The 24,866-nt window shown below is 40.0% G+C and overlaps 1 protein-coding gene across 3 annotated transcripts in view; it reads left to right on the top strand.

Annotated features, from left to right (window-relative positions):
- Window positions 1–24,866, top strand: part of FAF1 (Fas associated factor 1) — a 514,461-nt gene that overhangs the window by 5,024 nt on the left and 484,571 nt on the right. The window contains exon 1 of one of the 3 annotated variants that reach the window (XM_055403872.2): window positions 1,784–2,183. The exons of 1 other annotated variant lie outside the window; for it this stretch is intronic. In XM_055403872.2, the coding sequence (XP_055259847.1) occupies window positions 2,139–2,183 (45 nt within the window). In that variant the 5' untranslated portion in view covers window positions 1,784–2,138. Of the gene's footprint in view, window positions 1–1,783; window positions 2,184–24,866 lie in introns of those variants that run through there. One more of the 3 variants, XM_055403871.1, reaches the window with a different exon arrangement.

Genomic DNA, 24,866 nt, shown 5'->3' with positions numbered 1-24,866 from the left:
TGACCCATCCAGTTTCCCCTAACTAATTAGTTGGGAAAGCAGTACTAAAAACCATATTCCTGAGTGTTTAGTGTACTCTTCCCCGGTTTCTACATTACCACATTCTTTTACTTTCCAGATGGGGAGAAGGGAGGGAGAAGGGGAGCAGTACTGGATTTGAATTGGCTCAGATACACATTTCATCACAGAGAAAAATCTCAACTTTGCAGGATTTGGTCACTTGCCTTGTGCTGAGAACGACATATATGAATGGGACAAGTGAACTGCCACACTTAAATAGCTGGTAGTATGTTTCACCTCATGATTCACATTCATTCTTTATTTTGGAATTACTTCCTTGGGGGGTGGCAATTAACCAGGAAACCCTTCAATTCATATGACTATGGAGGGTTCTATTCCTTATCTAGCTAATTCTGGTCTGCTGCTGCTGCTGCTAAGTCACTTCAGTCATGTCCGACTCTGTGTGACCCCATAGACAGAAGCCCACCAGGCTCCCCCGTCCCTGGGATTCTTCAGGCAAGAACACTGGAGTGGGTTGCCATTTCCTTCTCCAGTGTGTGAAAGTGAAAAGTGAAAGTGAAGTCGCTCAGTCGTGTCCGACCCTTAGCGACCCCATGGACTGCAGCCTACCAGGCTCCTCCGTCCATGGGATTTTCTAGGCAAGAGTACTGGAGTGGCTTGCCATTGCCTTCTCCGAATTCTGGTCTAAATACAGAGTATTACTTGAGAATTGTAGGCCAGACATTTTATTCAAAGAAAAAAGCCCACAGAATAAACCTAGATCTTTGGAACACCACAGTGCTCTTCCTGTTCAGGGAATACAAAGATCTAGGCCTTGATTCTATATGGTGATTTCACTATTATCTATTTTAACTCTACAGCACAAAATTATCAATCTTACTTTACACTTTCAGGATTTAATATACTTTCCAAGGCAAATACAAGCTCCAACTCAATCCAGAAGATGATATCTTCCCAAGTCAAAGTTGAACCAGTTCTACTGTCACTCTTCCTCCATCGACAATTACAAACTATCACACTTCACTGTACATAGTCTTTGTCTATTTTTGGCTCAAAGCCTGATCATCTTTGTCTTGGGATGGATATTCTCACCTTTCTCAGCTTCCATGTCTGCCCCATAACTACCGTGGGAATCTGGTTATTTCTTGCTCCTTGTTAATTATGTCTGAGGATGCAAGGCGTCATCCTTTATACATTATGTCTGAGGATGCGAGCGTCAGGGCTTGGGATCGAGTGTGACAGTGTGTAAGTGGGTTTTGACAGGTTGACGTAAAAGACTATATGAAGTTGTATTTTGGTGAAACTTTGTTAGAGAAAATGTACGTTTATGAAATGCTGTTAGACGGGTTGTGACTGCTTGAGTTGGTTTGTGAGGCTTGACGTGTATGTGTGCTACTATGTAACAACGTAAGGAGCAGAAACTGATCGCCAACCCAACCAGGGGGAGGCGGTACCTCAGGCCTTTGCTTAATTCAAACTGGAAAAACCTGTTGCGGGACTCCAAGCTCCCGCAGTTTCACGTTGGCGTCCCCGCCAGCGGCGCGCAGATCCCCGCCCGGTAGTCGCGCGTCCAGCGCTTGACAGGAGAGCAGTCACGTGGCAGCCGCAAAGCAGCGCTTTGCGACCTCGATGACAGGCAAAATGTGCGACAGCCTTGGCTCCGGCCAACCAGGGGCGGAGGCGGCGGCCTGGGAGGAAGCGGAGGAGGCGGAGGCGGCCGTGGCGTTTGCCCGCCTGCTTTTTCGCTCTCATTCTCCGCCCCCGCCGGTCTCGCCGCCGCTGAAGAGAGCCGGGTGCGCGCTGTCGCAACCTGCCTTCATCCTGGCCGGCGACAGTAAGACCGGACCCACATCCTTACCAACCTCCCTGTCTGGGCGGCTGCGGAGCGGGCTTTACAGGGCACAGGCGGGCGGCCCAGGCGCCTGAAGGTTACCGAGTGCATGAGCGCCTAGCCTCCCGCACTGCCCCGCCCGCCGGCCCGCCGGCCCGCCCGCCGGCTCGCCCGCCAGCCCTTCGGCGCCCGGCGGCGGCGGCGGCGGCGGCGACGGCCGCAGGAGGCGCAGTCTCCCTCCCAGGTGCGCGCTTCGCTCCCGGAGCCGCGGAACTCGGCGGCCGCCATGACGTCCAACATGGACCGGGAGATGATCCTGGCGGATTTTCAGGTGAAGTGTTGGGCCCAATTATCCTCCCGTCTCCAACCTCGTGGCTTCCCAGTGCCCAAAGGGTGGCCTCTTCCCAGCGTTTGAGCACAGCAGTGCTGTGTGGTTTAGGGTTTTTTTTATACAGTACCTGGCTTGGGATGTGTGTGTGTTGTGAACTGTGGGGGATTATGTTATGTTGGGGGGTGTGTAGAATGTGTTATGTACGGTTTGAATGTGATTTATAGGGTGAGGTGGTATTGTGTTGAGTTGTTTTGTGTGTGGACTGTGTATTGTTTCCTGTATTATATGAAGAGTATGTAGAGTTTGAAGGTATTAAATGTGGGGCTTCTAGGTATGAGGTGCTTTGGGTGAGGAGTTTGGGTTGTTTATGAGGAGAGTGTGGAGTGTGGGTGTGGTGTTGTGGGTGTGGTGTATTAAGGGGAGAGTTAAAAAGAATGATGAGGTGGTAAGAGTAGCAGGGCATTGTGCTAGTTTTGAAGTAGAAATAAACATTTGAGACTTTGATGCCATAGAATCTTTGGGTATAGGAAGATGAGGAGTGTATATATCAAAGTGAATTAACAAGCTGTGAATTCACAAGTTGAATGAATTACCAATTAATGCTTTTAGACTCCCTTCCTCTACAGATTTAAATTACTTGATTGGTGTTCTTTCTCCAGGAATAATTTAAAGGATGAGCTAAGATTATTTCTTAGTGAACCCAACTGTAGTGCCACTGGCATATAATTGTTTTAGGGAGACCCTTTGACAGTAGAGCTGTATGCTTCATGAAGCACTAGGAGTTAGAATACCCTGTAAACACCACTTCTGCCTTTTGATGTTTGAAAAAAATGTTGTAGTGAGATGTTTTTAATCATTTATTTTGGCATTAACTTAGAAGCTTCAGTTACATATAGGCAGACATTTCCTTCCTTTAACGCTGTCATTGCACATGGTCTAACATTAGCTTAGTAGGCAGTATTTTTTCTTACTGATATGTAGGGCTTTTCTTCTTTCTTTGATTTTTAAAGTTACTTATTCTTATAACTTTATATTCTTATGTCCATTTCCAGAGTTTGCTCTTTTAATTGTTTAAGTGATACCTGCTACATTAGGAAAATGCATGTGTCTGCCTTTCATTATACTGTAACTTTCAAACTCAGAAAGAGGGTCTGAAAATAAAAGTTGACCACAAGCTATGGTGCTTTGTAGGATTAGGATTGGCCTGAGATTTGCTGCCTAATTTCACCTTCTTTTTTCATTTTCCAATTCAGTCTTTTACCTAATGTGGAATATGATTGTGTGACAAAGGACTCTATATATCTAGAAATTATATAGATAGTTTTATCCTTTTGTAAAATTGTTCTGCTCTGGTAGGAACGGCTTTAGACTACAACAAAAAGGATAGTTTACTCATTAAAACTTACTCTAGTAACTTGTAGCTGTTTTCTCTCATTATTTGTGACAATTATTATCCTTAGATGTATTGGTTTGGTCCGGAAATTTAGAATTCTTATATTCAGAGGTAAAGTAAGATTTTCTGACAAGCTTTTCAGATTTTATTTTGAGCACATGAAACATGTTAGTAAGTTTTTTTCTTCAAACAAATGGCAATGCTGTGAACAATTGTTTACAAATGGAAAAAAACGCTTATGGCATCTGCATCAAACAATTGTTTGCCAAATGGTGAGAGTTAATTTCATATTGTCAAATAGGCAAGAGAATATTATTGTGGAATAAAGTTATTTAGAAAGCCATACATAAGCACGTTAGCTTTTTGTTTATTTTAGGAACCTTGTATTCCTCTTGCAAATGATGATTCCAGATCTGTTTACTCCAGTGGACTTGGTTTTAAAGTGGATTATTCTTCGCTATGCTGTACACCTGAAACTAACACAGCATTGTAAATCAGCTGTGCGTGTGTGTGTGTTAGTTGTTCAGTCTTGTCTGACTCTTTGCGACCCCATGGACTGTAGCCTTCCAGGCTCCTCTGTCCATGGGATTCTCCAGTCAAGAATACTGGAGTGGGTTGCCATTCCCTTCTCCAGGGAAATCAGCTGTCTCCAATATAAAACAAAAATAAAAATTATTCTTTTAAATAATATTATGTAAAAGTTTTATAGAATTAACCTAAAAAATAGCATTTATCCAGTTACCAGAAACCAGTCAATTTATTTTAAAAATTATAACTTGAGATTTGAGATATAGATGTGTGGTTGATACTGGCTTCTTCTGTAACTGGACAAATTGATTTGCCCAGCGAAAGTGAACATAGTGTAATTATATTCTGCTTATTTCATATGATTGTGAAAATTAATAATAGTTTGGAGCTTGTTGCTGCCATTGTAGAAAAGGACATGATTTTAAAATGTGACTAAAATTTAAAATAATTAAGTTTATGGTGTTGATTATTGCTGGATAATAGGTTCTTACAAATACAATGTCCAAATGTGGGAAAGTTCTTGAGAAGGATTTTGTATTCTCTCTAAATATTTCAGCTTAATAAAGGACTTCTGGTGAAGTCAGTGGAGGAGTGGCTAACAGTCATATGAGGTATATAGAACATAATTTTACTATGTTCAGTTTTGGGTAGGGAAATTGATTTGACCAGTTATAGAAGAAGCATGTATCATTCAAGCATCTACATTCCAAGTCTTAGGCTATAATTTTAAAAAATTGCCTGATTTCTTTTAATGGGATAAGTAGTGGATGAAAGATTACAGCTCACACTTAATGGAATAGATTTGAGGTTTTGTAGGTGAGTGAACTAATTACAAAGCAAATATATTTCAAATTGTTTTCTAAAAGATTTCGCCCCCCTGCCCCAAGTAAAAGCAGCTACCAATTGGAAAAAATGTTAAATTGTGGTGAAATACGCATAAGATAAAATTTGCCATCTTAACTATTTTCAAGTTAAGAGATTTGAGATATAGATTCGTGGATGACAGTTCAGTGGCTTTAAGTATGATCACAGTTATGCAACCAACCATCTTCAGAAACTCTTTTTATCTTGCAAAACTGTAACTCTGTTTCTATTAAATAACTTGCCATTCTTCCTTCTCTCCAGCCCCTGGCAACCACCATTCTTTCTGTCTCTGTGAATGTGAATGCTCTAGGTACTTTAGATAAGTGGAATCGTACAGTATATGTTCTTTTGTGACTTACTTATTTCACTTAGAATAATGGCCCCAATATTCATACATGTTGTCGCATGTGTCAGGATTTCCTTCCTTTCTAATATTATGGAATATATGGAATAATATAAGGGAATATGGAATATTAATAATATTCCATTTTGTGTATGTACCACATTTTGTTGATCTATTCATCTGCCATTGGACACTTTTCCCCTATGTTTTGGCTATTGTGAATTATTAATGCTGTACATGGATGTTCATATATCTCTTTAAGTTCCTGTTCTCAATTCTTTTGGATATATGCCCAGAAGTAGAATTGCTAGATCATATTGTATTTCTATTTTTAATTTTTTTAGGAATTGCCTATTGTTTTCCATAGTGGTTGCATCACCAAAATTGAGTGGAGAGAATGACAACATAGTGTTTAATCAATTATTTGTAAATTCCACTCTGAACAAGTAAGTTTGGAACTTGGAATAGTCTAACAAAAATCAACTTTAAATGTAAATAGTGTTAGCATAGTGTATTACTGGTAAAGGAATGAGTAGACTAGTACACCTACAGTTCTGGATAACCAGAATGAGGAGGGGGTGTAAAGGAACTTCCTGGGTTTAAAAAATAGGTAGGCACTGATGAATTGTGAGTTTTTTTCCTTCTTTAAGGTCTTTTAATAACAAAGAGATGCATTCGGGTGAAAGTTCCAAATCTTTTTGTAATTGTATAATTCTTTGAATGTTTTTAAAGGTTGAGGTATAGAACAAAAATCATTTGATCAAACAAACTCTTGATACTGTATTTGATTTGCTTACAGATGAGAAAATACTTATGCAAACAAAATTGTAGTTGCTATTTAATAAGTAATTAGTTACTTTTTACTTTAATTATAGATGAACGGAAGAATGAGTCTTCTCTCTTCCCCATCCCTTTAACTTTTCAATTAATACTATGCCAAATTGTTTTTCCTCTAAGATACTTTTTTTACTTATAATTTTTTTTTTGAGAGCAAAATGAGTGGTGTAGCAATTTAGTGTCACATGTGCATCTCATGTTTTTCTATTTCTTGTTAACTGATAATACAGACACATAGATTAGAGTTCTACTCAAGTGAAGCAAAAGCAACTCTAACTAGTAGTAATGTTTTCTTTCAGACTCTTTCTTAAACAAAACTCATCTGCTTTGCTAAAAAAGTATTTTTTTCTAAATCTAGTTCTATTGGTCACAATAAGACGACCTTTATTTCTTCTCTAATTTGGCATTGATTTTGATGTGACTTCAGTTGTGTATCCTGGATGACATAATTGTACCTTTGTTTTCCACTCCTGGTCTTTCCAGCTAGTAATACCTTTGCTACCTAAATTGCTTTGTACATTCACATTTATTGGATTATCAATATGGAGTATAATGTATTTTCATTTGCCTATCAACTCCTCTCTGAAGCATGAACTCTTCATGACACTACTGGTCTACCCTTTCATTACATTTTTTCCTTCTAAATAAAGCTGTGAATCCCTCTCCTGTCTTTTTCAGTTTGACATGAAGAGTTATCTTCTACAAAAGAGGATATCAGACTGTGAGTAGAATTGGTACCAATCAGACAGACAGGTTTCCTTGGTGATATTGTGAATCAGGGACCAAACTAAGTATTCATGGAACATCATCTTTATTTCCTGGGAAGTTATCTTGGGTGAGATTGAGTGCTATGGTAGGAAGTAGTCTTGTTACTCTCTTTTCTTTTCTTCACTGTCCCCTTTATTTTTAGAGGGACAAGTCATATTGTTTTGTGTTTGGATGATTGGTCATTGTGGAAATAAGGTTTTGGCGTGTAGGTTAAAGTTTAGTAGATAGTGGTTAAGAGAATGGACTTTGATGTCCGATTATTTAGATTAAAATCACAGCTCTGCCTCTTACTCATCTTGTCATTTTTGACCAGTTACTTCATACTATTTTGCTTCAGTTTTCCCATAGGAAAAATGAGTTAAAGTGATTAGAACAGATGTCTGATATAGAAAGTGTTTAATAAATTTTAGTTGTTATTTTCATTGTTGACAGTTTTAAGGTACACACTTGTTTCCTGCAGGGGACTTCAGAGATCATCTATTTCTAGCTTCTCATTTTTCCTTTTGTGGAATTTGAGACACAGAAAAAGGAAGTGACTTGTCCACGGTCATGAACTGGTTTGAAACAAAGGTTTTATTTAGATGTACATAAGAGTGTTCATTTTCTAGCTTAATTTGTCAGATAACTTGACTTTCCAAGGGAAAACGAGATCCACCAGTTAGAAATTTCTCTAAATTTATAAAACTTATGTATAAATAAATTATCAGTTCCTGGCATATAGCAGACATGCCAGAAGGAAGGAAGGGAGGGACTGATCTCCCTAGACTGCCATTCAGTCCAGTCCAGTGCCATGCTTCTAACCTCACAGGTGGTTAGAAACCACGGAACGGAAGAGACTTCAGATTTGTTGAGTGTGGTTGGGTGGATGCCTATTGTTTGCCAGACAGGTGTTATGGACTCTGTAGTTCAAGGGTCAGGAAACTGTAATCTATAAGCTGGTTGCCTGTTTTTATAAATAAAGATTTATTGACACACAGCCACACCCATTCATTTACCTGTTTTCTATGACTGCTCTTTTGCTGCAGTGACAGAGGTGAGTAGTTGAGACAGAGACTTCATGGCCCAGGAGCTTAAAATATTTACTATCTGGACTTTTAAGATAAACTTACCTACCTTTTCCCATAGCCCCCACCTCAGCCCACCCCATGATATCAGTACTTTTCTTTCTAGGTTTTAGTAACTCTGAAGTGAGAACATTTGAATGTATCACAGGCCATGTTACATTATTACTCTTCTATAGGAGGCAATTAGGCCAACTAGAGATCTGTTTTTTTTTTTGCTTTGGCTGTGGTTTTCTGAGAGAGTCATTTATCCTTTCTGGATATCAGTTACTCAGAATACAAGATGGAGATCTGTTTAGAGCCCTATCTACTTGAACATAAAAGATTGGACTAGATCAGGTGTTCAGATAGAGTCTGGATAATCACTTGAGGTTGGGGACATTCAGATATAATTTAGGTAGTTTATCTAGCTTTGTTGTATTGTTGTTTAGTTGCTAAGTTGTGTCTAACTTTGTGACCAACCCTATGGACTGTACCCCTCCGGACTCTTCTGTCCTTGGGATTTCCCAGGCAAGAATATTGGAGTGGGTTTTCATTTCCCTCTCCAGGGGATCTTACTGACCCAGGGATTGAATCTGTGTTTCCTGCAATGGCAGGAGGATTCGTTACCACTGACCCACCAGAGATGCCAATTTATCTAGCTTGTTGAGTTCACGTGCATGCTAAGTCGCTTCAGTTGTGTCCAACTCTTTACATCCCTATGGACTGTAGCCTGTCAGTCTCCTGTCCATGGAATTCTCTAGGCAAGAATACTGGAGAGGGTTGCCATGCCCTCCTCGAGGGGATCTTCCTGACCCAGGGATCAAATTTGCATCTCTTATGTCTCCTGCATTGGCAGGCTGATTCTTTACCACTAGTGCCACCTGGGAAGCCCTTATCTAGCTTAGGGTGTTAGCAAACTACATCCTGAGTGCCAAATCACCATCTTTTTTTTTTTGGTCAGTAAAGCCTTATTGGAAGACAGTTATGCATATTCATTTATGTATTTTATCCGGCCACTTTTGCCCTTGTTATCAGAGTTGAGTAGTTCATTGCATGGTCTGCAAAGCCCTGGCTCTTACAGGAAAGTTTACTGATCCCTGGTCTAGATAAGTGGTTTTCAGCTTTGGATGATTTCTGTCCCGCAAGGAACATTGGGCAATTTCTAGAAACATTTTTGGCTGTCACAACTAGGGGGTGCTGCTGGCATTTAGTGGATAGAGGCCAGGGTTCTGCTAAATATTGTACAATGCGGTAGACATCCCATGATGAAGAATTATCTGCCCTAGAATTTCAATAGTGCTGAAAACCACTGGTCTAAACTAGTGGTTCTCAAACTTTAGCTTGCATAAAAATAACTGGGAAAGAAAATGAAAGTGTTAGTCACCCAGTCGTGTCCAACTCTTTGTGACCCCCATGGACTGTAGCCTACCAGACTCCTCTGTTCATGGAATTCTCCAGGCAAGAATACTGGAGTGGGTTGCCATTTTCTTCTCCAGGGAATCTTCTTGACCCAGGGATTGAACTCAGGTCTCCATCATTGCAGACTCTTTACCGACTGAGCCACCAGGGAACACCAAAAAAAAAAAAAAACCTGGGAGGACTTGTTAAATCACAGGAGACCAGAGTGTTTGATTCAGTGGATCATGGGTGATACCTGCAGATTTGCATTTCTACCAGGTTCTCAGGTTATTCTGATGTTGCTGGATCTATGGACTAGAGAACAACTGAACTAAATGATTTTTGACATTACATTCATTCCTGTGATTCTTTGATTTTGTGATCTTAACTACTCTTCCATTTTTTATGACTTAGAAAAATCTGAGTATTTCAGTGTATACTTGATGCTCATAATAAAATGTGCTGTTTCATGAGTCTATATGTTTGAAGGCTTAGTTTTTATATCCCTTTGAGTGTGTGTGTGCTCAGTCATGTCTGACTCTTTGTGACCCTGTGGACTATCGCCCGCCAGGCTCCTATGTCCATGGGATTCTCCAGGCAAGAATACTGGAGTGGGTTGCTGTTTTTTCCTCCAGGAGATCTCAAACCAGGTCTTCAATCCGTGTCTCCTGCATCTCCTGCATTGGGAGGCAGGTTCTTTACCACTGAGCCACTTGGGAAACCCTCATATCCTTTTGGAATACTTCTATTTGTCTTTTAAAATCATTGCCTACCTTTTTCTTATTTAATTATATCAATATTCTGTGCCCAGTTGGTGTAAATCATTTCTTCTTAAATATCTTGTACATATTTCTCTTCTTTTGAGTCTTATATCGGATTGTTGCTAATCACTTACCATGTTTCTTTCCTCTACTGTCAGCTGTTTGAGTGAATAACTGCCTGGATCTTAACTGCTGTTTCTGTAGTATCTATTAAGAGGTGCTCAGTGAATATTTTTTGAAGGAATATTATGAATATTGGCTGTTATGGTACAAATAAATAGAGTAGACTTGTAAATTTTTGTGTATTTTTAAGTGCCTACTGTTTTGTGACATATGGTTTTGAATATGTAAATCTGTCATTGGGAAAGTAAAAATTAGACTCGTTTATTGAATTGAGGGTTATAGCTTCAAGGTGACCCATTTATAGAGAAGTTCAAAACACCTACCCTTTGTGTTAGCTTTTATAGACCACTCAGTAAGGTAATGTGGCAAAATTTAGGGCTTGACGCCATGACCTTTGTAAAACTTGAATGCTATCACTGAATTGCTTTATGTTACCACTCTACCTGGTTATATTTTCACTCAAACTGTCTTTAAGGCAGAAATTCCAATTTCGAAGCAAAATTTCTTGCCATGTTAAATCATTAGTCATTAATTTTAAGGTAAGTTTGAGAAGCAAAATTAACAGAATAATTGTACCTGTCTTTATACTTATTTGTGGTTATAGAGGAAAAATTGAGATAGAATGAGATATCAAGTTATGGTAAAGAAAAGTAGAAAAGTTTGCAGGTTATATGCACCTTAATGGCATTAGAGTTAGGTTCCAGTCACATTCCCCCTCCTTCCTCCCCTCCCCTCATGTGCTTTAATGGCTGAGCTATAGTAGAAAAATGTTAGAGGAAAGTTTTGTCTCTTGTGCTCTCTTGGTATCCCACTGTCTTTCTCTCAAGGGAAGAGTAGTGGTTAAACTATTTTTAAAGTCAATTTTAGTCATATTCTTTGGCATCTTTATAGCGAGATGGAGACATGATTGATCATTTTTATTTTAGGTTTAATGAGGAAGGAATAATAATATTAGCATATAGCTTTTGACTGGTTTGTATGTGCCAGATATTGTGCTAGGTTCTTAACATCTAAATTCTACAGCAACCCTGTCTTGGATTTCAGAGATAACCATGGTTTCTGTATGACTTGTCAGAGTCCTGACTGCTGCTGCTTTTGTTTCTGATTATATTTTTAAGGATATTTGTGCAGTGAGAAGCCTTGGAAGATAGAGGTAATATCTCTCTCTGGAGCAAAGGGTAAGCACACACGGTGTCCATTTAAAAAGAATTTGGTGCTCCAGGCTCTGGGTTCCTTCTCTGTAATACAGTCTACTGTATGTGCGGGTATCATTTGGACTACTTTCTTTGTGTCACCCAGTGGGAAATGGAACTAGGAAACTGCAAGAAAATTCTGATATTTTGACTACAAATATTGCCATGAATCATAAAGTTCATTGTCTCCAACTCAGGAGTCTAGGTCTTCTGCCAGCATCCATGAAACTGTCAGGCTTCAACTTTGTTTGCAAGTAGGGTGAAAATCACATATCCTTCAATTCTCTTAACAGTTCTAGCAATAAGGATGGGATGTTGACAGACACATAACTTTCTGGAAGAGGAAGAGTGAGGCCCTTATGGGCTGGTTAATAATTTGAGGGAAGTCCTTGAGAATTGGTAGCGAATATGTTGACGAAACTGAGTGAGTGGTTCTCTACTTTCTTGCCTGTTAATGAGGAGGAAGTAAGTAGGTGGTTGCAGACTGAGTACCAGGAAACAGGTTCAAAGACAGCTGCCTGAACAATCCTCTGGTTGTGGCTTGTTGTTGTCACAGCCTGCCGGGCTCCTCTGTCTAGGGATTTCCTAGGTAAAATTTCTGAAGTGGGTTGTCATTTCGTTCTTCACTGGTTGTGGCTAACTTTCAACAACTCCCAGATATCCTCTCAGATGGAGGGAATGTTTTCCACCAATTTGTCAGTCAGACTCATGTTCTGATGCTCCACAATGTAGCAAACAGCACTAAGATTTGTCCTGGCTGGGCAGAAGGTTCTGCCTCCTTTCAGACATTTACAGATGTATATACACCTACATTTGAGTGTGAAAGGAGTCAAATTTACAGTCACGGTGGAGAGAAAGCAAAATTATTAGAACTTTCACTGGTTTGTCTGAGAGATAAGAAGGATGAGGGTGCATAATGTCTTGAAGCTCAGCCCCTCCTTTGGAGGAAGCTTTATTCCCAACTTCATTATCTGAAGCAAAGCCAGTGACTCAGTGAGGTCCTCAATTTATTAAGGTTTCCCTAAACCTGGACCTTGTTCACCAGTGGTTCAGCCAAGCTGAAATGGGTTGTGTCTGCTTGTCATTTGTGACTCTTCAGCCTCTGCACCAGCTGTGCAGACTAGTAATGACTGTAATTGCTATATTCAGTGGATAGAACTCAAGAGTGTTCTTATAGGTCTGGCCTGTCCTTGGCGTCATGAAACTTGTTGTATTTCTATTGACCCTTGGCCTGTAGCCAGTGGCCCAGCTATTTGGTCTGCCACTTGGAAACTATAGACTGACAGATTAAAGACAGCTTTCTTTGAAGCTGTGAACTATGGAAACAAATTATAGCTGCTGATCAGACTGTCTGAATCACTCATGTAGATGCCCACAGTAAGGGCTTTTTCTCTGATGAAGCCCCTTGGAATCAAGCTTCTGATTGAGCCTGTACTGCCCAGGGCCATTACTGTTGCCAGGATCCATCATATCAGATGTGACAACATATCAACTATCATAAAGTAAAGTGTGTAAAGTAAAAGACTGTATTTCTGATGCAGAGGATACCATTGCATGCCAGACTTGTGACTCCTCCCAAAAGTTGACCTGTTTGTCACATGAGAGAAGCCATATTGCATGGGATGTGGCCTCTGCTTGCTTTTGGCAGGTTAAATAAATTGGACCTTGACCTCCCTCTCTGAAGTATCAGCGGTGCCTCACTGTTCTTGGTCCAGTTAGCTGACCGGCTATGCCATTTTGGCTCTTGAAACTAATTGTGCTCTACTTTCCATCTTTCTGGACCTTTTGCAGTCTGATGATGGTGCAGTTTTTATTGCAAAAGTCAGTAGTGAGCTGACAGTCAAGGTATTTGAGGGACCTTTCATGCACTCTACCATTCACAGCTTTTTGATTGTCATTCCTGTGATTCCTCTTAACCTTATGGACAGGTCTATTGGAAGTATCAGGAGTTGGCCTCCAGATTCTTTACTTTCATGCAAAACACCTGTCAGTACTTCCTGATGCCTACCCCAGCCCCATACCGTAGCCTTCAGTAAGAGATTCTGTGGGTCAGATTGCTGATGGGCCTGGTCAGATGGGACAGTTTGGATTAACTGCCTTCACTAGTTTCTGTCAACAGCAAGGATTAAGCTTAATTGTAGGAATTGAATTGGGAACCCTAAGGGCCACCACTTAAATGGGACATCATGTTGAGACACAAGTTAATAGTGCCTCCAGACTGATGTATGTCCCACTTGGAAGGAACCAACAATTGTGAACAACCCAGTATTTCTAGGTGCACTGTGTATGCCTTCAGGACTGTATTTCTTGTGTGGAAACCAGGCATTAATTCCCCTTCCTCCAAAAAATATGGACTCCTTCACCTTTTGAAAATTTAAGTAAACATCACCAGTAGATCTTGTAGTCTTCATATGACTGCCAAGATCTTTCCCACATGAGGCTATCTTTGGGAAAACCTTGCAGAGTGATTTCTGATTTGTTATTTACGTGTACCCTGTGGACAGTTATCTCTCTGAGGGAAGTCATTCAATTAGAATAGGTGGTTCAAAATTTGTTCCTGACTTTTTAGCTGAAGTGATCAGTGGATCATCTTGGCCCTGGAAAGCATTCAGGTCAGCCACAAGTCACTGACCAGAGTTGATAAAATTGCCTTATACTTCTTTCCTGTGGGTCAGGGCAGAGTCTGTATAATTGTTAATTAATTCCCTTGTTCCTAGATTAATGCCTTGGGCCAAGTGGAAAGGTTAATCCAGAAACTTTGAAAGAAAGCTATCAGACTTTTTTTTTTTTTGATATTTTTTGACTGGGTTGGGTCCTTGTTGCTGTGCACAGGCTTTTTCCAGTTGCGGTGAGCTGGGGCTGGTCTTTGTACTGGTGCTAGGGCTTCTCTTTGCGATGGCTTCTCTTGTTACAGAGCATGGGCTCTAGGTGTACAGGCCTCAGTAGTCACAGTGTGTAGATTCAGTAGTTTCTGTGCGTAAGTCCTGAGCACTGGCTCAGTAGTTGTGGCTCACAGGCCTCATAGCAGGTAGGATTGAGCTAGTGCCCCTGCATAGACAGGTGGATTCTTAGCCACTAGACCACCAGGGAAGCCCCACACACTTTTCTGAAGTAAACCCTGATGATTTATCTGATATTTTCATATTACCTGGGTGTGGAACCCCGAGGAACATGGATGAAATAAATTTTGAAGGTTGTCATCCTGCTGACTGTTAATAGTTGCCTTAATTAAATGTTCTATGAGACAAATTAGATACATTTAGCCCTAGCTTCTGCCAATCAGATTAATCACAGTGGCTGTTGGAGTGGTATACCCTTGAGAAACTTTGTTCACTGGCAGAGATGGTTAGGATTGAGGGGTAGATATTGTTGGGAGACGGTTCTCTCTGTGTCTCTTCTATTTCTGCATGTCTTATGAATAGAGACACTGGTTGTTCCAAACTGCTGTTTTCAAGGGTGTTGGATTGTGACCAGCCATGGTCACATGTCTCCTTCTAGACCAAAGGGCAAGTTTACTTATGGCCTGGAAAATAAAGATAAACAAAGCAAAGAGTGGGCATGCTTACTGTCCACGATAAAAGATTCATGTTCAGACTTGTCTGATGGTCCAGTGGATAAGAATCCATCTGCCAGTACAGGGCACATGGGTTCACTCCCTGGTCTGGGAAGATGCCACATGCTGTGAGGCAAAGCCAGTGTACCACAACTACTGAGTCTTCCTCCAGCACTCATGAAATTGTAACAGGCTGCATTGTTAGCCTGCAAGTAAGTTGAGAGTAATATTTGATGCTTCACAGTTCTTACCACCATGAAAGGTTGGTAATCCCTCATTGTACAGATTGATTTTGGAGATAATTGTAATTACTACTAATATTTACTGAGTATTACTTTTTACTGGTGTTTGTGATGTGTTTTATCTGCATTATCCAAACTAATTGGTATATGACATCTGTGGTAGCTCTTGTTATTATTTGCATTTCAAAGATGAAAAATAATGGAGTGTAAAGAGGTTAAGTAATTATCTAATGACAGGTAGTCATAACAAGACTGGTTTGGAACTCAGTTCTAGTCTGTGATCTTATATATCCACATTTCTTAAATGGGCATGCTAGGGAGTACTCATGGAAAAGGCAATGGCAAGCCACTCCAGTACTATTGCCTAGAAAATCCCATGGATGGAGGAGCCTGGTTGGCTGTAGTCCGTGGGGTCGCTAAGGGTCGGACACGACTGAGCGACTTCGCTTTCACTTTTCACTTTCACACATTGGAGAAGGAAATGGCAACCCACTCCAGTGTTCTTGCCTGGAGAATCCCAGGGACGGGGGAGCCTGGTGGGCTTCTGTCTATGGGGTCACACAGAGTCGGATATGACTGAAGTGACTTAGCAGGAGCAGCAGCAGCAGCAGGGAGTACTCAAAGCTACAGAATAAATATGCACATTTTGTAGGACTAATTTACTAGAATAAAAGAAATATGTTTTTTAAAAAAATTAAAGACAGATATCATGAAGTAAATATAAAATTTGCATGAATTTTAAATAGAAAAGGAAATTAAAAGAAATTGTAAAAATGTGGCTTGCTTTTCTTTGGGTCATCTTCTCCCCTCCTGTGAGAGAACATGTTTTCCTCTATTATTCTGACTACAGTAGAGGAAAATATTAATAAGAACTGCATTTTACAAGTTAGCCTTAAAAGAAAACAAAGGTGCTTCCAGTTATTTTTGATTTTCATCTTATTGTATATAGCTTTGTGAAACACAAAAAGGAAGAATAGCAAGGTTTTTCTGGTGTCTCAGGATTTACTGAATGGCACCCCACTCCAGTACTCTTGCCTGGAAAATCCCATGAGCGGAGGAGCCTGGTAGGCTGCAGTCCATGGGGTTGCTACGAGTCAGACACGACTGAGCGACTTCACTTTCACTTTGATGCATTGGAGAAGGAAATGGCAACCCACTCCAGTGTTCTTGCCTGGAGAATCCCAGGGATGGCGGAGCCCGGTGGGCTGCTGTCTATGGGGTTGCGCAGAGTTGGACACGACTGACATGACTTCGCAGCAGCAGCAGCAGTAAGATATTTTGCCAGGGTTGACTGAATATTTGAGGAGATTAAATACTTAGGGTTTTGAAATATGATAATATATTCAGTTCAGTTCAGTCGCTCAGTCATGTCCGACTCTCCGCGACCCCATGAATCACAGCACGCCAGGCCTCCCTGTCCATCACCAACTCCCGGAGTTCACTCAAACTCAAGTCCACAGAGTCGGTGATGCATCCAGCCATCTCATTCTCTGTCATCCCCTTCTCCTCCCGCCCTCAACCTTTCCCAGCATCAGAGTCTTTTCCAGTGAGTCAACTCGTCGCATGAGGTGGCCAAAGTATTGGAGTTTCAGCTTTAGCATCAGTCCTTCCAATGAACACCCAGGATTGATCTCCTCTAGAATGGACTGGTTGGATCTCCTTGCGGTCCAAGGGACTCTCAAGAGTCTTCTCCAACACCACAGTTCAAAAGCATCAACTCTTCGGTGATCAGCCTTCTTCACAGTCCAACTCTCACATCCATACATTACTACGGGAAAAACCATAGCCTTGACTAGACGGACCTTTGTTGGCAAAGTAATGTCTCTGCTTTTTAATATGCTATCAAGGTTGGTCATAACTTTCCTTCCAAGGAGTAAGCGTCTTTTAATTTCCTGGCTGCAATCAGCATCTGCAGTGATTTTGGAGCCCAAAAAAATAAAGTCTGACACTGTTTCCACTGTTTTTCCATCTATTTCCCGTGAAGTGATGGGACCAGATACCATGATCTTTGTTTTCTGAATGTTGAGCTTCAAGCCAACCTTTTCACTCTCCTCTTTCACTTTCATCAAGAGGCATCTTAGTTCCTCTTCACTTTCTGCCATAAGGGTAGTGTTATCTGCATATCTGAGGTTATTGATATTTCTCCCAGCAATCTTGATTCCAGCTTGTGCTTCTTCTAGCCCAGCGTTTCTCATGATGTACTCTGCATATAAGTTAAATAATCAGGGTGACAGTATACAGCCTTGACGTACTCCTTTTCCTATTTGGAACCAGTCTGTTGTTCCATGTACAGTTCTGACTGTTGCTTCCTGTCCTGCATACAGGTTTCTCAGGAGGCAGGTCAGGTGGTCTGGTATTCCCATCTCTTTCAGAATTTTCCACAGTTTATTGTGATCCACACAATCAAATATATTAGGTTATGTTAAAAAATGTCCTTATCCTTTAGAAATATATACAGAAATACTTACAGAGGAAATGATATGATGTCTGGAATTTACTTCAGAACCCTCTGGGAGGTCTTTGGTGGTAGATTGATGGGGAATAAAACAAAAGTGGCTGTGTGTTGGTACTTGCTGACGATGCTGTTATGTTCATGGTTGTTCATTTTACTGTTAACCTCTACTCTTGTGTGTGCTAGATCTTTTTTCATAAAAAAGTAAAGAAGATGTTTTGCCAAAATAAAAGTAACTTCAGGGAGATTGTAAGCTTTAGGATAGTATCTTCATGTTCTAATAGACTGTATGATTAGAGGAATAGGGATATGACTATTACAAGGAAGTTATAAGAATCATAGTAATGTTATGTAATCTAGCATTTTACCAATATAGTTGGTAAACTTTGTCTATATTTTTTTCTTCAATGTAAAATTTAAAGTAGCTTACTAGTTAAATTTTCTTTCTTAAAAGCCTTAGCTGAAGTCTTGGAATAAAGGTTTCCTGAAAATAATCAGTTTTCTAGCTAAAATAAAATAAACTTGTAAGAAATTTTTTTTTGAGGTAGCCTCCTCCATCTTTATTTTTATTTTTTTTCCTTTTTTTTTTTATTGGAGGCTAATTATTTTACAATATTATATTGGTTGGTTTTGCCATACATTGACATGAATCCGCCCCGGGTGTACATGAGTTTCCCTTCCTGAACCCCCGTCCCACCTCCCTCCTCCCCTTATCCTCCCTCTGGGTCATCCCCGCACACCAGCCCCGAGCATCCTGTAACATGCATCGACCCTGAACTGGTGATTTGTTTCACATATATCAAAAGCTTCTGCACAGCAAAGGAAACTATAAGGTAAGAAGGCAGCCTTCAGAATGGGAGAAAATAATAGCAAATGAAGCAACTGATAAAGGATTAATCTCCAAAATATACAAGCAGCTCCTGCAGCTCAATTCCAGAAAAATAAATGGCCCAATCAAAAAATGGGCCAAAGAACTAAACAGACATTTCTCCAAGAAGACATAAAGATGGCTAACGAACACATGAAAAAATGCTCAACATCCCTCATAATCAGAGAAATGTAAAAAATTAACTTAGTGTGCTAAATTTGAATAACTGAAGAGAAGAGTTGTTTTGGCAAAGAGGTGTTAATACCTTTTTTCTTTTTTTAAAGCAATGTTTAAATAAAATCAGAAACCTAAGTGCAAAATATATATTAAGCAAAATATAAAGGCCAGTTAGTGATGTATCATTTTCTGTGTGTTGATACAATCTGCTTTTTGCAATGCTCTTTTAGTTTTCATTCTGCCTTTGTTGTCCCAGTAGAATAGCAAGTGATGATAATGTTTAAATATGTTTTTTTCTTTCTGTCCTTTTCTTTCATTTTTATTATATATGCTTCAGGTTCATTATAATTTGACATCTTTAAATACTACAAAGTGATCACCCCCAGAAGTCGTTACCCTTCATCAACATCTACTTAACCTCCTTTACCCATTTCATCCACCTCCAGCTCCCGTACTCTGATAACCCCTGTCTGTTCTCTTTTCTATGAGACTGGTTTTGTTTTGTTTGTTCATTTGTTTTGTTTTAGATTCCACACATGGGTGAAATCATATGGTATTTGTGTTTTTCCTTCTGGGTTTATTTAACATAATATCCTCAAGGTCTATCCATGTTGTCAAAGATGGCAAAATATATTTTATGGCTGAATAGTATTCCATCGTGTCTAATTTATACACACACACACTCTCTCTCTCTCTCACACACACACACACCCACCCACCCCACGTCTTCTTCGTCCTTTCATTCACTGATCGAAACTTAGGTTGTTTCTGTGTCTTGGCTATTGTAGATAATGCTGCAGTGAACAAAGAGATTCATATATCTTTTCAAATTAATATTTTTGTGTTCTTTGATAAATACCCAGAAGTGGGATAGCTGGATCATATGGTAGTTTTAGTCTTAATTTTTTGAGGCATCTCTATACTGTTTTACATAGTGACTGCACCAGTTTACAAAACCCCCAACAGCAAACGTGGGTTTCCTTTTCTGCATATTCTGTCCAACACTTTTTATTTCTTGTGTTTTTAATAGCCGTTTTAACAGTTGTGAGGTAATAGTTCATTGTGGTTTTGATTTGTGTTTCTCTGATAATTAGAGATATTGAGCACCTTTTTATGTATGGGTTAGCTATCTGTATGTCTTGTTTGGAAAAATAACTATTCAGATCCTTTGCCCAGTTCTTAATTGTTGTTTGACAACAACTGTTTATTTTTTGTTATTGAGTTATATGAGTTTTTACAGTATGTTTTGGATATTAACCTCTTATCAGATATGATTCACAAATATCTTCTCCCATTCAGTAGGCTACCTTTTCATTTTGATGGTTTCCTTTGCTGTGCAGAAGCTTTTTAGCTTGCTGTAGTCCCATTTGTTTATTTTTGCTTTTGTTTCCCTTGCCTTTGAACTCATCCATAAAGGCATTGCTAAGACTGATGTCAGTGAGGTTAAAACCTATGTTTTCTTCTAGGAATTTTATGGTTTCAGGTCTTAACATTCATGTCTTTACTCCATTTTGAGTTGATTTTTATGTATGGTGTGGATAGTGGTCTGAAAGTCAAAGTGAAAATCGCTCAGTCCTGTCCGACTCTTTGTGACCCCGTGGACTATACAGTCCATGGAATTCTCCAGTCCAGAATACTGGAGTAGGTAGCCTTTCCCTTTTCCAGGAGATCTTCCCAACCCAGGGATCGAACTCAGGTGTCCCACACTGCAGGCAGATTCTTTACCAGCTGAGCGACCAGAGAAGCCCAAGAACACTGGAGTGGGTGGCCTATCCCTTCTCTAGCGGATCTTTCCGACCCAGGAATCAAACTGGGGTCTCCTGCATTGCAGATTGGTTCTTTACTAACTGAGGCATCAGAGAAGCCCACATAGTGGTCTAGTTTGATTCTTTTGCATGTGACTGTCCAGGTTTCCCAGCACAATTTATTGAAGATACTAGGAAATGGCAACCCACTCCAGTATCCTTGCCTGGAAAATCTCATGGACAGAGGAGCCGGGTGGGCTGCAGTTCATGGGGTCGCAAAGAGTCGTGCACGACTGAGTGACTAACACACTTATCCATTCTCCATTGTATGTTCTTTCCTTCTTTGTCATAAATTAATTGACCATTTATCTGTAGGTTTATTTATAGGTTCTCAATTTTGTTCCATTGAGCTCTGAATCTGTTTTGTGTGAGTATCATACTATATAGCTTGTAATGTAGTTTGAAATCAAGGAGCTGCTGTTGCTGCTGCTAGGTCGCTTCAGTCGTGTCTGACTCTATGCAACCCCATAGACGGCAGTCCACCAGGCTCCGCCATCCCTGGGATTCTCCAGGCAAGACCTCTAATTTCATTCTTTCTCAAGATTATGGCTAAACAGAATCTTTTGTGTTCTATACAAATTTTATAATTATTTGTTCTAGTTCTATAAAATATTTCATTGTAATTCTGATAGATATTTACATTGAATCTGTAGAGTACTTTAGGTAGTATGGACATTTTTACAATATTTTTCCAATCCATGAGTGTGGAGTTTCATTTATTTGTGTTCTCTTCAATTTCTTTCATCATTGTCTTATAGGTTTCAGTGTACAGGTCTTTCACCTCTCTTGGTAATATTTTTTCCTAGGCATTTTATTCTTTTTGATACAGTTGTAAATGGAATTGTCTTAATTTCTCTTTATGGTAATTCATTGTTAGTGTATAGAAATACAACAAATTTCTATATATTAATTTTGTATCCTATGGCTACTGGATTTATTAGTTCTAGTAGTATTTTGGTGGGGTCCTTAGGATTTACTATATATAGTATCATGTCATCTGCAAATAATGACAGTTTTACTTCTTCCTTTCCAATTTGAATTCTCCTTTTATTTCTTTTTATTGTCAAATGGCTGTGGTGTGGCTAGGATTTCCAACACTTTGTTAAATAAAATTGCAATAATAGGCATCTTTGTCTTGTTCCTTATAGCTTTTCACTGTTAAGTGTGATATTAGCTGCAGGTTTGCCATATGTAGCCTCTATTGTGTTGAGGTACATTCATCCTGCTAAGTGCTAACTGCTGCTAAGTCGCTTCAGTCGTGTCCAACTCTGTGTGACCTCATAGACAACAGCCCACCAGGCTCCTCTGTCCCTGGGATTCTCCAGGCAAGAATACTGGAGTGATTTGCCATTTCCTTCTCCAATGCATGCAGGCATGCTGAGTCGCTTCAGTTGTGTCCGACTCTGTGCGACCCCATGGACAGCGGCCCATCAGGCTCCTCTGTCCAAGGGATCTCTAGGCAAGAATACTGGAGTGGGTTGCCATTGCCTTCTCCGACATTCATCCTGTACCCACTTTATTGAGAGTTTTTATTATAAATGGATATTGAATTTTATCAGATACCTTTTCGATATCTGTTGAAATGATCATTTGATTTTTCCCCCCTTTGTTATTATTAATGTGGTGTTTCCATTGGCTAATTGGCAGATATTGAACCATCCTTACAACTCTGGAATAAATTCCTCTTTGTCATGGTATATAATCCTATCTATATATTGTTGAATTTGGTTTGCTAACATTTTATTAAGAATTTTTGCATGTATGTTCATCAGTGATGTTGGCCTGTAATTTTTTTGTGTGTGATGTCCTTGCCTGGTTTTGCTATCAGGGTAATGCTGGCCTCATGAAACATGTTTAATGTGGATTTGTTTTAAGATCAGAGAAATACTGCTTAAGCTATTAGTCTTCCCACTTAAGCAGACATGAAGAGTATGTAAAGTTAAAATGTAGATTGTGACATAATGAAGTATGTTTTATTGCTAAGATTAAAGATTTTGTTGGATCATAAATCCTGTCCGTAGTCCAGGAGTAATTTGCCAAGATAAAAATATTAATATGCCAAGAAACAGCCACATACTTTCCTGGCGTGTTAACAGAGGATTTTTATGTCTTTACTTTTTTTAAAATCTATGCTTTATGTGCATGTGTGTACATGTGTGTGTCTTTGAGAGAGAGACAGAGAAAGATTGAAGAAGAGCCTTGGCATTTCCAGGGGATGGATCCTGAAGGTATACTGACTTAACATGGATGTAGAGTCATCCTTTGATTAAAGGGCAGTGGTAACATGCATAGCTGGCCCTAGGATTCAGTTCCATATGCAGTCCTCCTGAGTTTTTAGGAGACCTTCATGAAGATACTTTCAAGGAATTCCCTGCTGGCCAGGCCACATCTCACAGTTGCAGCTGCTATTTGACACCCATGGAAAAGTATAAAACTGTAGAGTCATGTATTTAGGCCGCTTTTTTCACTTATCCCAGATAGGATGCTCTGATCTTGCCCAACAAGGCCTTTCCTCAGAAATATTGAAATGTCTCTTCTGGTTGTTATTGTGGTCAGATGAGTGAAGTAAAAGAGATGGGAGTATCATGAAGTTTTGGTGGTATTAGTGATAGTCCTGGATTAATGAATAGAATCATCAATTCTTATTACATATCATATATTGTGATGTGAGGATATGAAGAATACCGAAAAATATATATTACCTGAAATTGTCTTCATGAATAGTTTCACTCACTTGACAAAAACTGAATACCTACTCTGTGCCAGGCATTGTACTAGTAATTGGGTGATCACTACTTCATAATGGAACTAAGATAGCCAATAAAAGTTTCAGTTCAGTTCAGTTGCTCAGTTGTGACCCCATGGACCGCAGCACGCCGGGCCTCCCTGTCTATCACCAATTCCCAGAGTTTAGTCAAACTCATGTCCATTGAGTCGGTGATGCTATCCAACCATCTCATCCTCTGTTGTCACCTTCTCCTCCCGCCTTTAATCTTTCCCAGCATCAGGGTCTTTTCAAATGGGTCAGCTCTTTGGACCAGGTGGCCAAAGTATTGGAGTTTCAGCTTCAGCATCAGTCCTTCCAGTGAACACTCAGGACTGATCGCCTTTAGGATGGACTGGTTGGATCTCCTTGCAGTCCAAGGGACTCTTAAGAGTTTTCTCCAATACCACAGTTCAAAAGCATCCATTGTTTGGTACTCAGCTTTCTATATAGTCCAACTCTTATATCCATACGTGACTACTGGAAAAACCATAGCTTTGACTAGGTGGACCTTTGTTGGTAAAGTAATGTTTCCTTTTAATATGCTGTCTATGTTGGTCATTACTTTCCTTCCAAAGAATAAGTGTCTTTTAATTTCATGGCTGCAGTCACCATCTGCAGTGATTTTGGAGCCCCCAAAAATAAAGTCAGCCACTGTTTCCACTGTCTCCCCATCTGTTTGCCATGAAGTGATGGGACCAGATGCCATGGTCTTAGTTTTCTGAATGTTGAGCTTTAAGCCAACTTTTTCACTCTCCTCTTCAGTTTCATCAAGAGGCTCTTTAGTTCTTCTTCACTTTCTGTCATAAGGGTGGTGACATCTGTATATCTGAGGTTATTGATATTTCTCCTGACAATCTTGATTCCATCTTGTGCTTCCTGCAGCCCAGTGTTTCTCATGATGTACTCTGCATAGAAGTCAAATAAGCAGGGTGACAGTATACAACCTTGACATACTCCTTTTCCTATTTGGAACCAGTTTGTTGTCCATGTCCAGTTCTAACCTGTTGCTTCCTGACCTGCATACAGGTTTCTCAAGAGGCAGGTCAGGTGATCTGGTATTCCCATCTCTTTCAGAATTTTCCAGTTTGTGGTGATCCACACAATTAAAGGCTTTGTCTTAGTAAAGCAGAAATAGATGTTTTTCTGGAACTCTCTTGCTTTTTCGATGATCCAACAGATGTTGGCAACTTGATCTCTGGTTCCTCTGCCTTTTCGAAATCCAGCTTGAACATCTGGAAGTTCACGGTTTATGTATTGCTGAAGCCTGGCTTGGAGAATTTTAAGCATCACTTTACTAGAGTGTGAGATGAGTGCAATTGTGTGGTAGTCTGAGCATTCTTTGGCATTGCCTTTCTTTGGGATTGGAATGAAAACTGACCTTTTCCAGTCCTATGGCCACTGCTGAGTTTTCCAAACTTGCTGGCATATGGAGTGCAGCACTTTCACAGCATCGTCTTTTAGAATTTGAAATAGCTCAACTGGAATTCCATCACCTCCATCATCGTAGTGATGCTTTCTAAGGCCCACTTGACTTCTCCTTCCAGGATGTACCGTTTTACTTTAGACTC

This window comes from Moschus berezovskii, chromosome 4 (assembly GCF_049115385.1).
Source record: "Moschus berezovskii isolate FMDL1 chromosome 4, NW_MosBer_1.0, whole genome shotgun sequence".
In the NCBI taxonomy this organism is placed as follows: domain Eukaryota; kingdom Metazoa; phylum Chordata; class Mammalia; order Artiodactyla; family Moschidae; genus Moschus; species Moschus berezovskii.
The sequence above is the reverse complement of the archived record's forward strand: the minus strand, read 5'-3'. Positions and strand labels throughout refer to the sequence as shown.